We start from the raw sequence: 12,667 nt of genomic DNA, 5'->3' as shown, positions 1-12,667 counted from the left end.
TACGACACTAAGTGATTACGTAGGTAGGTAAATACATTTATACTTATAGATATAAATCTTAGTTGTTTACATTGGTTGCAGGGTCGACGATCCCGACTAATGAGTAGAGGGGGTCATCTTCTAGCCCCCGGCGAGTGCCATTAACACGTTACATGATAGCATCACTCACATTAGTTAAGATGCGTTCGCCACCACGTAGGCCAACGTCACAGAGCCGCGAGTTCGAAACTCGCCCGGTCAATTTAGTTCCTAATTTTAGACTTTTCAGTTACCTACTCTAGCTAGTAAGTAGGTGTAATTGGTACAGTTAACATCAGCGGTTCTATTTGAGTGAAGTGGGCTAGAGCAAACTAGGTAGATTCCCTTTTCAATAACAAGATCAAGTTAATAAAGAGTATCCTTAAGATGTCCCCAAATAGTTTCTTTTGGAAGAGCCAATAAAATCAGAGGAAGGTATAAATGGGAAACTGAAGCTTGTCCGACCAAAAACTTCCCAACAAGCCAAATGGCTTAGATATCCCTTCGCAGTAGGGTGGCCATAGTATTAGATGGATATAAACTTTTTTATTTCACATTCATTACATAAGAATATAAATAAATGAATATTTTAGGACAATTTTACACAGATCGAACTAAATAGTCCCACAGATCAATAAGGTTTGTGTTGTGGGTATTATACGACGATATATACTATCGTCGTCATATATAAAAACTTATGTATACCGCACAAATAAATGCCGTTATCGGAATTCGAACCCGGGACCTCCTGCTTCGTAGGCAGGATCGGTACCGAATAGGCTAGGAGGCTGTGTAAAGTCTGATGTAGGTATGTCGATATTTTACTTCTACCAAATGTTTACGCGAACATTGTACTTCTAATTCATAATCTTTTTTTGCAATCACCTTTTGTCTAAATTTAATTCTTCAACTAAACTACTTCTTTCTGGGTTTCATGGCAGCCTAAAGGGGACCACTGATTACCAGTCCGCCGGACGATATCGGCCTGTCAGTTGTTCGGAGCTGTCAATTTTTAGGGTTCCGTACCCAAAGGGTAAAAACGGGACCCTATTACTAAGACTCCGCTGTCCGTCCGTCTGTCTGTCCGTCCGTCCGTCCGTCCGTCCGTCCGTCCGTCTGTCACCAGGCTGTATCTCACGAACCGTAATAGCTAGACAGTTGAAATTTTCACAGATGATGTATTTCTGTTGCCGCTATAACAAAAAATACTAAAAACAGAATAAAATAAAGATTTAAGTGGGGCTCCCATACAACAAACGTGATTTTTGACCGAAGTTAAGCAACGTCGGGCGGGGTCAGTACTTGGATGGGTGACCGTTTTTTTTTTTGCTTGTTTTGCACTATTTTTTGTTGATGGTGCGGAACCCTCCGTGCGCGAGTCCGACTCGCACTTGGCCGGTTTTTTGTTCTAACTGACAGGCCGATATCGTCCGGCGGACTGTTAATCAGTGGGCCCCTTTAAGCCCCACACAAATTTTTTTCTTTTCCTTTTTTTTAATCGGAACACGATACCGAATAAGCCCTTAGACGGATCCCCATTCCCCATGCACTATTTTTGTTAATCTTTATACCTAGGAATAGCCCGAGAAATGTCCCTCCACCGCACACCGCATGGGCACTGCGCCGTAGTCAGGTGTCCCTCGGGACAGTTGGGACTGCTCGGGACCCTTCCGCGCCGGCAGACTCGATTATACTCGTAGCGACACAAATAAAATTATACACAAAAATCCCTCACGTGTTGGCATTGACTTCGTTGTACCATTTTGTACTATTTAAATCATAATTACTTATGTTGTTGAAAGTGAGTAAGGTACCTAAACTTGCCTAAATCGTACCTTTAGTTATAACTTTTCGTAACCTCGTAACGAAAAAAGTTCAAATTCATAACCGACTATTAGGTACATTCCGAATATGCCTCCGAATCCCTAATAAGTACCTAGCTTTATATTGGTACGGTCGACTATATGCATATACCTACTTACTTGAACGACTTGTCGGCCTGTAATCAGACATAATTGTGTAAAATGTAGCCTATTTTGCGCGTGTGTTCGATAGAGCTGAAATTATTGAACACATTATATTATTGGGTTACACTACGTAATACGATTACCTGCTTACACGTGACTTCTTGGTATAGGCGTACGTGGTAATGTACTATATCCGTCTTTTAGTTCTAAAGGTTTCGGTGTCAGCTTTACGAGATGGGGAACTGGCTATAGCCGGCAGTACTACTATACTGGCAGTTATATAATTTTAAGAGCATCAGCTTGATTCGAACTTTAAGATACGTCAAAAATTTTACGTATTTAATGACGTTTTTGTTTTAAGAAATGGCACTTTTGACACTGACATATCCTATTTTAGTCGTATCTTTAGCAATGTTTAACGTATCATAAAATTTGAATCGGGCCGCCTGTTTATAAATTGATCCGAGTGTCAGGCTGCTGTTAATCAGTGGACTTCAGACATCCTTTATACTTCGGAGTAGTAACTTTTTCCAAAGAATCATTGATGGCTTAAGTTCATTTTGATTTTACACATCTATTTACATAACAGCTATTACACAACCCTTAATTACAGAAATCAAATACATACAAAGTTGCTACTTGGAGTTAGAAAACTTCCAGTACCTACCTATATTCGCTATATTCACTATATTCACACTTAAAACTAAACTCAACAAAAAAAATACTTATGTAAATGAGAATGACGATTTCGCCGTTAAGGGGCCGTAGCTATTAAAACTATTACCTACCTATTTAACTCAAAAGACTTGGAAACGTAATTTCATCGAGGAATCAGAATTTGGTTAAAAATGACCGAATTGGGGCAAACCGTTCCGTTTGCTAAGTCCATTAGTGCGGCGCGCGGAATTCTGATGGCCTGGGATTTGACTTCGCTTGCTGGTTTCGTAATGTCGACGAAAAATTATTACATCTCGGACTCTAACAACAGAGCCGGCAAATTAGAAAGTCTGTCCTTGAAAAGTTTAGTTTAGTTTTTTGATAGCCTTTTATTTAAAAGTGTAAAAAATGAAATACTTAATTAAAATTAACTTTAAAATACTTATGAAGGACTATCCGCTTGCCCCGAGCAAAATAAGGTATAAACCGGGTTTCTCTTAGGTACCCTTTGAGATATTTTACTATAAAGATGCCATACTAAACAATAAAATTGTCGCAATCGCAACCTGTATCACGCGACCAAAACGTCGTAAGCGTCCTAAAATTCATGGCCACTTCTATGGTTTGTGGTCAAAACAACCTCAACACATTGCGCAAAATACTGGCTATGTGTGTCGATGTCGGTTCTACACGTTAGTAATACTAGTTCAATGCTCTTAATTATCGCACCTGCATGACATATAGTATACCTATCTCTGCTTAGGTGCTTCGAAAACATCTGCATGTATTTAGATACAGATACAGAGTATTTTTGTTAATATTAAATACCTAATGACTACTTATTAGCCATTATTGAAGTGAAAACTTCTTTAGCGGTGCTGGGCACTTTTTGAGGTGGGGAAAAAATGATAAACGCGAGACAGCGTAAGGCGATCACGTGACCGTAAGGCGATCACGTGACCGTAAGGTTTAGATGGTCACTTATTTAGATGGCATTTAAATCAATAAAGAAAAACTCAATGACATTGAAACATGAAAAAGGTTCTAATCTTGTACGGGCTGAAATACGAGGATCTCACAGTTACATTCTAACTTTATATCACTCAAATATAATTCAATAAAGCTACATCTTGATGAAATCGCTAATAAAAGTGAACTCTAGTACTGATGGTGAATAAAACTCAAAATATCATGACCAAATATATTTAGATGCGAGGTCTGCAAAAGGTAACTTTACAATTTCTATTCGAATTTTAAATAATTAACGCCACAAATTTAAGCTCACTGACCAGCAATTTCGGAACTAAAGTTTTTCAATAGGAAGGAGGAGGGGTCAATTATACATAGTGCTGCAGACATTTTGGACTAGTCATTGAGTTTTCACTTCTGTCGGCACTCCCGGAGTGTAACCCGTTGTTTTTTTTTATCCCTTATTATAGCAAAATAAATTGATTGATTGATTGATTGATTGATTGATTGATTAAATGTGGTGCAGTATGAAATATCGATGACCTATATATTTAGCAACAAATCTCAAACACCTTTTTCCACTGGTTAAAGAGTTTTGCCAAATCCAGTTTTTCTTCTCGTTTACGACATCTTTGTGCATAGTATATACATAGAACAACTAGAGTCCTCTGCGATGTAAATGCATTATGGTCGGTAAAGCAAAGCCCCGCGGCGAGCACTCGGATACTAAATGATTTGTGTTAGTTGGCTGTCTCTCTGGCCTTTACCCGTAGTCTTATCGTATGTTCTAGATTATTATTTAAATCACATTAACTATAGTCTGTCAAAAACTTATTCAGTAGAAAAAGGCGCAAAATTCAAATTTGCTATGGGACGATAACCCTTCTCGCCTATTTTTGAAGTGAAAACTTCTTTAGCGGCGCTGGGCACTTTTTGAGGCGGGGAAAAAATTATAAACTCGAGACAGCGTAAGGCGATCACGTGACCGTAAGGCGATCACGTGACCGTAAGGTTTAGATGGCCACTCATTTAGATGGCATTTAAATCAATAAAGAAAAACTCAATGACATTACATGAAAAAGGTTCTAATCTTGTACGGGCTGAAATACGAGGATCTCACAGCTACATTCTAACTTTATATCACTCAAATATAATTCAATAAAGCTACATCTTGATGAAATCGCTAATAAAAGCGAACTCTGGTACTGGTGAATAAAATTCAAAATATCAAGACCAAATATATTTAAATAGATGCGAGGTCTGCAAGGTAACTTTACAATTTCTATTCGAATTATAACAATTAACGCTATAAATTTGAACTTCGAATTTTAAACAAGTTCACTGACCAGCAATTTCGGAACTAAAGTTTTTCAATAGAAAGGAGGATGGGTCTATTATACATAGTGCTGCATGCAGACATTTTGGACTAGTCATTGAGTTTTCACTTCTGTCGGCACTCCCGGAGTGCAGCCTTTGTTTTTTTTTTAATTTGCCGCTTTTTTCTACTGACGGAAATGGCTTGACAGACTATACATGTGTCAAGCTCAGGGTTGTCATACGTCAGCATTTCCCCTGACAAGTCAGGATTTTTGGTTCTTTGTCAGGTTTGTGAGGGGACTTGGTGAGTGTCATGGCTCCTCTACACGATGGGCTAGCGCCGGCCACTCCAAAGGACGAAGCCATGCGGTAGAATGAGATAGCAATATCACTTGCTCCCTCTAACGCATAAATGCGTCCCTTGGAGTGGCCGGCGCTGGGCCATCGTGTAGAGGAGCCATCAGGGTTTTTTAGAAACCTTAGGGCCGTGGACTGGACGCAAGCGGCGCGCGGCGCGGCAAGCGGCATAATATCAAGGCCGTTCAAACATTGGGTCGAGCGCAATTAATGTACGTGTATAAATGGCCTTGGAGGGGAACAGAACACTATTTAGGAACCTGGTCTTAACAGAAGGACATGATGTCACGAACCTCAGTATCGAGGGACCGCCTAAAGAAGATAAATGGCCTTGATCTGCTGTTCGCTGCACCGCGCGCCGCATGTGTCCAGTCCGCGGCCTAACTAACCACTGAGGCTTTAGTTTCCCCTCTGGGTTAGAAGGTTAATTAGTGCCACGCCGATGTTTGGGACTAGGCTGCGAGTTCACTCCCATCACAGGGATTTATCCCAGGCTCCCAGGCGGGCCATGGAAAAATGGCGAGATAACGCCAGCGACATGATGATCTGTTAGCACAAAGCCATAGGTACTTCTATACATACCAAACTTAAAGAATGATATCGCAAGTAAACTTAAACAAGTCATTGTCAATAGAGGTGACAGCAAGGTGCCATCTATTGGGCATTGGCATGTCGAGCACTAGTATACGTTTACCTTATCTATCTTATCTATTTATTTCTTTTACCAGGTGATCTGTTCGTGCTAGTGTTCGCCATGGACAGCCGGGAGTCTTTCGAGGAGGTCATCCGCCTGCGAGAACAGATCCTGGACACCAAAGCCAGCGCCATCAGTGGAGGCAGCCGCGGCCGAAGGCAGGTGCCCAGGGTGCCCATGGCCATCGCGGGCAACAAGTGCGACAGAGAACTCAAGTGAGTGAGATACAAAGTGATATCTTAATACTGGCCCCGACGTACACGTGGCGCGTTACGTGCATTCTAACGGTAGGCGCCTACACCGCTCTTATACAAAAAGACGCGGGCATTGCCTGCCGCACGTGGCGCGCAGGGCGCGCTGCACGCGATCTAATGCCGGGCGCTTTCAGCGCTTCAGGTTTTTAGAGCACGATTTTCAGTAGTCGGGTTTTAGTTTTTGCACTTATTATTTATAAGTGCCGTTATCATAAACAAATAAACAAATTTTTAGCTCTTTGGTATAACACAGGTTATATATACCTATAGTTACCTCCAAAGATCTGAATTCGAATGTGTTGCAGGTTGTGTATAAATTTGCTAAAATCCAGTTTTTGTACAGGACTGTACAACCAGAAGAGGCAACCGCCTACTGCGCTACCCAAGACGGCTCTTGCGTCTTCGTGGAGACTTCCGCCAAGAAGAACTACCACGTCGACGACCTCTTCTACGAGCTGTTCGTCGTCGCCAACCTCCCGCTAGAAATGGCCCCGAACCACCACAAACGAGTCAACACAACCTTCGGCAGCCCATGCACCTTACCTCCGACCAGCAGCCAAAGTAATAGGAGTAAGAAATGTACACTATCTATCAAAAGAAGGCTGTCGGATGCCTGTGGCGTTGTGGCGCCCAACGTGCGAAGGCCGAGCATCAGGACAGACCTTATGATAATGAGAACCAAGACTTGTGCCAAAGGAGACAGCGACAGTGCCAGTGGGAGTCCGAAGCTGACCCTGAACCGGCTGGTGCGGGCTAGCGGACAGAATGATAAGAGGTCGTGCGTTGTACAGTGATATTTGTAATGTGTCAGTTATTATACGTACATTACAGATGTCTGAATTGAGATTTAATAAGGAAACAAATGGTGAAGCTGGATCATCAATATCAGTTTTCTGCAGAAATAAATAAATCAGAATCGAAATCACACATATGGCTATGAAGTTCATATAATAAATTGATTCAGAAAGGAAGATACCTGACTATCTTAACGTAGGTAAAAATTAATGACTGGCTCACTAAAGTTACCCTAAAGAAGTGCTCACACTAATTTCTATTATCTTGGCACATTATTTTAAGTAAACGGGATTTAATCGCTAGTAAATATAATTATTTATTCCCTTCTACGTTTTGGACCTAACGCCAAGTTGTTGGTCACGAGAAGACTGGCAGGTATTAACATCTTCAGCGTCGCGTCAAACTACCCGCAGTACCCGCACTTGCATGGTTTGATTATTCACATATGTATAACGCTAGGGTTGGCATATTTTTTCACGCTTTTGCTTATCAGTCATCATTTAGCCAGTTTACCTGCAAATAAGACTTTACGTCTCGTTCGAAACGTCAGGAGAAATTAAATGTAAGCGGTCAAGCCCTCTTTAGTTAAAATGAAATGATAGGTACTAGGACTACTAGGAAATCACGGCCCACGAGGGTTCGTGCGAGCGAACTACAATAGCCCGTACAAACCCCATTAGCTGAATAACCCCTTTATAAATTGATGAGAGGCAAATTGGCTCCGTGTCACGGTACAGGTAATTTTCAATGCATTGTTAACGTTTAATGATCTGCCTAGGAATATCGCCCGTTGAGGTTTGCACGATATGGCTGGTGGTCGCGCTAGGCAGATCATGAAATGGCGGCATTTCATGATCTGCCTAGGAATATCACACCCTACTTATTTGATATGCCTAAACGTCGCCAGGCTAATCGTCCAACGTGGATGTTTGAACGATATGGCTGGTATTAGTGGCTAGTCAGATCATGAAATTGCGGCATTTCATGATATGCCTAGGAATATCTCGATATGCCCGATTTTACGATCTGCCGCCAATATATTGATGAAATGTTAACCGAGTTGATACTAAGTACCTATTGTTACGTATTATGAAGGTTTGTTAGGGTAAAGACAGTACATGCCTTGTTGCTAATAATGCCGTTTGATAATTATAATAAGGTATGCGACGGTGTGTGTTTATTATTGATTGTTGTCGAGGTCGAAATGTGCGATACTGATGTCTAGAATTAGGAAGAGTAAACTGGCGGCAGTTTGAGAAAGTGTTTTTGGTGTATATTAGTAGTAGGCGAACCTATGTACGAGTATAAATCATTATGAAGGAGAAGGTATATTTTTAGGCTCCATATATGCAAAAGTATTCTCCTTATGTTCCTGGTACTTTAATGAAACGTGTCGGCAATGGATATTCATACAACATTTCCGGCCTAGGCCGTCAAAGTAGCAATTACTCGTGGTGTCAATTTACTCTTTGTAATTCTGGATACGAGATTAGAATTTGGAAATTTTGGAACAAATTAAGGTTGTCTGGGCAAAAGAGAGTATAGGAGTGTGGATTAGGTCTCTATTGTTTCCCCAAAAAGTTTTAAGTCATGATGTATTGTTTGCCCGCATTTTCGTTAGTCATAATTCATTTGGTTTAGAAACGCGTCACTTTTCAGGATTGCCATAAAACAAACCTAACCTAACCTATCTATAGGATAACCTTACGAAAATCCTGAAAAGTTAACCGTTTCAGTTTTATGACTAATGATAATATGACTATACATTACGACTTAAAACTTTATGGGAAACAAAGGGACTACGTGTGGATTAGGTATGTATTTATGTGTTTCTTCAGAACAAAGTGTATATAATACGGTTTTTTAAAGTTTGACTGTACAAATCCTAAAGATGTAAGCGTCCGTGACATACCTACGATTACTGCTTACTGCCAAGCAAGGCTTGTAGTTATTTGCCACCCACACAGTAAGAAATTATGTGCTAACTAGTCTCTTTTGCCCGTAACAGCCAAAAATATCTAGTAGGTAAATATTATAAAGTCTAAAACAATATTAAATGTTTGTCCTACTTCTAATACAGAGTTATTTTATCATTATACTCCCATATCATAACTTTAATAAAACTATTGTTATTATTTTTCTGACAAAATTTAAAATTATTGTTGAAATGGGACCAAATAACAATTGCGCTCATTTCTTTTAGACCTTTAAGAGTAGCTGTACAACTGGTACAATAATCTCTTTGGCGTATTATAAACTTAATCTTCCTACATTATTTGCTTGTTTTTTTCCTTCAATTCGGAGATTGAATCTCATTGTGTAAATGTTCTCTAAAGCCAGGGATACACTGGGGGACGAATGACCCGCGACACGTCTCGGCAACATGTCATGCTTTGCATGTGCCTGATGTTCCAAAACGTAAGGTTAGCGGACTGGAAAACTACCACTTTCGACTTTAATATGTGAACTAATATGTAAATATATCAATAATAAGTTAAAAAAAATGTAAACTTAATGTTGCATGTATGAAATTTGCTACAGTTATCATTTTGAATATTTTTGAATGAAATAAAAAATATTGAAATATGACCAGGGTACCATGCAGTACCTCTTACTTTGCAAATACCATCCGTGTAAATGATTATGCAAATAAATAAATAATAATATAAAATACTTTGTAAATATTCACGAGATATGGTGGTTGATCATATCTCGGAATATACTGATACAAATGCAACAATTACATAATATTATTGCGTAAATTAATTATTATTTCTGAATTCAATACTAAGAATGACATCATTCCAATTTTGGTCACACTTTTGATATTTGGTTGGTAGGTACATATATCTTGCACACTGTAGTAGACCTATGCTTATGACGAGCTTATGATATACACTGGCGACAGTGGCGACACTCGTCGCGCGATGTTGCCCGGCATGTCGAGTGAAATTTATCGCCTAGTGTATTCTTGGATTTATTTATACTATTAACTTGTACCTAAATTGAATAATCTGTAAGCTTACTATATACCTATTAATTTTGATTCATGTCACCTTGCAAAGGTAACTGTCATTGTATTTATCTACTTACATTATAATCTTTTGTAACCACCTTTTACCTAATACTGTATTTAAACAATGTTTGTATCTGTTTGTTTTATTAAAAAATCCCAAATACAATTAATGATTACCTATGACTAAATTATACCTCAGGCTGTTGACCTATATTTATAGAAAAACCGTCTTCGAAGAATCTTGATTGGGGTGCCTGGCATCTGTTTATTGGGAGAGGTTAGCGGAGGTGTTAAAAAAATGTAGCATTTGTAGCTGTCACATGAGCTATAAAAATTACTTTGACAAACTGTCAAATTCATTAAAATCCGGTGATAATTGCGGAGTTAAAATAAAAGAGCCAAAACCAAAGAAATAAATCAAATCGAAACTTTTATATTTTGGAGTCGGTTAAAAGAAAGGTCGTGATGTGGTCGTGATACTTTTTTCTGAGTATATTGATCCTTCAAGCGGTTCTAGGGAACATCCCCTCTCATGTTGGGCGTCGAGATTGCGTGGGAGGGCATTTGTACTCATAAGTGATGTTCGGTCTGGACTCACACTTCGTAGTGTGTATAACCTGTTTTTCCAATCAGGATACGCCTCCATATTATGTGTTACATACGATGGCGTCAGAAAGTCAAAGATCAGAAAGTCAGAAAGTCAAAGAGCTGGCGCAAGACAGTGAATGCTGGAAGATACTCCACCGACAAGAGAATAACTCTTAAGTTAATGATGATGATGACGATGGCGTGGCGTGGCATGAGCGGAATAGAGTGGCACGTCATTTAGATTGTCATCGCGCATGATACTGGCGTTGTTTGAGTTAATAATAAATGTCATAATTCGATGGAGTTGTAACGTAATTTCTAGTATGTACCTACCTACTAGTATACGTGATACCTGGTATTTGTTATTTAAATTCACTTAATTTGTAGGAATTGGGTTGCGTTGCGTTGCACTCTACATGTTACGAAAATGTTGGTTTAGAAGCCCCGGAAAAAGATAATTATACTTATTTACCTATAAAAGCAACGAAACTCCTCAAGATATCTGGGTGCCTGGCACCTGTTCATTGGTTGGTGAAGGTCAGAGTGGGGGGCTATTAATTTTGGTACGTGGATGTAATCTGTCTCTGTGAATTTAAAACAAAGGTAGTTATCATGATTATTTTTGTACGCCAACTTAAATTGTGAACATAGTTGTGAAAAAGAAAACACATTAGATATATTATGGTGGCGAGTTGGTATGTAGATACTGTTACTATTTTATACCACTTATACCACGATGCACTGCAATAGTACGTTATTGAATCACTTTCAGCAAAAACTATTATATAAAATTGTAACAATAGATTTGAAAAGTTTATCTCTGCACAAAAGCTGTCAGAACCGTGAGCAGCAATCTCCGAACACGCGCTGTAAAAAGGTAAAACCACAAATAAGAGTATGTCAGCACAGTTTTAATCGTAAAACCTGTGAACCGTATTCAGTGCTTTTAAATATCTGATGCCAATAAATGCATCACTCTCGTATATGTATATTACTACACCCGCCAAGCATAGTCGGTATGGACCCTGCCTACGAAGCAGCAGGCCATGTGTTCGAATCTTGGTGAGGGCAATTATTTGTGTTTATCACAAATAGGTATTTATTCCTCCAAATTATGTCTCAAGCGGTTAACAGGTCTACAACTTTTCTTAATTATGTATGTAGAAATATCAAGGCTAATATGTGGTCACACAAGTTTTTTAATATATAGGTACATACATATTTTAGTTGCCCATACTTGAATTTCAATGAAAAACTAGCATCAGTTAAATAACCTAAAACCGATTTTATTGTTACGAACCCGCAATTCACAAGTCCCAGTTTTTGTGTAAGAATAAGAATAAGAAATGTTTATTAGCACAAATAATAATTAATAACACAAGATAAAATAACACAAAACTAAGATTCAATTACATAAATATTTGTGCCAAAAGGTCCCCACTCAGCTTTTTGTCACGTTGTGTATCCTAGGACACACAACGTGACGCTGATTTTCAGTGAGGCCTGGTAAAAGACTAAAGCTAAAACTAAAACTAGGTATATGGTGGCAGGACCAAAACATAAAAATTCAACAATGAATAAATAATAATTATAAGGCTATTGATTTTATACATATCTATGTATCTTCTTTTGTCGGGCGCGTATGTGTATGTATGTGTGTGTGTGTGTGTGTGTGTGTGTGTATGTATGAGTATGTGTGATGTTTGTAAGTTGTAACAAAATATTTTGTCAGTGTAACACACCGGAAAAGCGAACCAAAACCTGGTAATTTTTCAGTATCTGATATCTCTCGCATGCTTTCATTGTAAAAGTAACTTTAGACTGTGTCAATAAGGCTCAGAACACCAACACGAGAAAAAAGATATGGAGTTTTGAAAATACCGAGGATAAAACAAATCCCTCTGTTGTAATTTGCATCGAACACGATACGAATCGTGTTGTTTTAATATAAACAAAACAGTCGCGTTATGTTTCCGTAAAACCCCATTTTAGTGAAAACGGGTTTTCGGTTTTCTGAAAACTATTTTTCCATGAA

The 12,667-nt window shown here is 39.0% G+C and overlaps 1 protein-coding gene across 1 annotated transcript in view; it reads left to right on the top strand.

The window, feature by feature from the left end:
• LOC134652092 (GTP-binding protein Rhes) overlaps nucleotides 1-7,095 on the top strand; it is a 93,063-nt gene extending 85,968 nt beyond the window's left edge. Inside the window, exons 4-5 of the mRNA XM_063507255.1 lie at nucleotides 6,014-6,194; nucleotides 6,577-7,095. Of these exons, the coding sequence (XP_063363325.1) occupies nucleotides 6,014-6,194; nucleotides 6,577-7,027 (632 nt within the window). The 3' untranslated portion in view covers nucleotides 7,028-7,095. The remainder of the gene's footprint in view (nucleotides 1-6,013; nucleotides 6,195-6,576) is intronic.
• Nucleotides 7,096-12,667: the final 5,572 nt, after the last annotated feature.

This window comes from Cydia amplana, chromosome 11 (assembly GCF_948474715.1).
Source record: "Cydia amplana chromosome 11, ilCydAmpl1.1, whole genome shotgun sequence".
In the NCBI taxonomy this organism is placed as follows: domain Eukaryota; kingdom Metazoa; phylum Arthropoda; class Insecta; order Lepidoptera; family Tortricidae; genus Cydia; species Cydia amplana.
The sequence above is the reverse complement of the archived record's forward strand: the minus strand, read 5'-3'. Positions and strand labels throughout refer to the sequence as shown.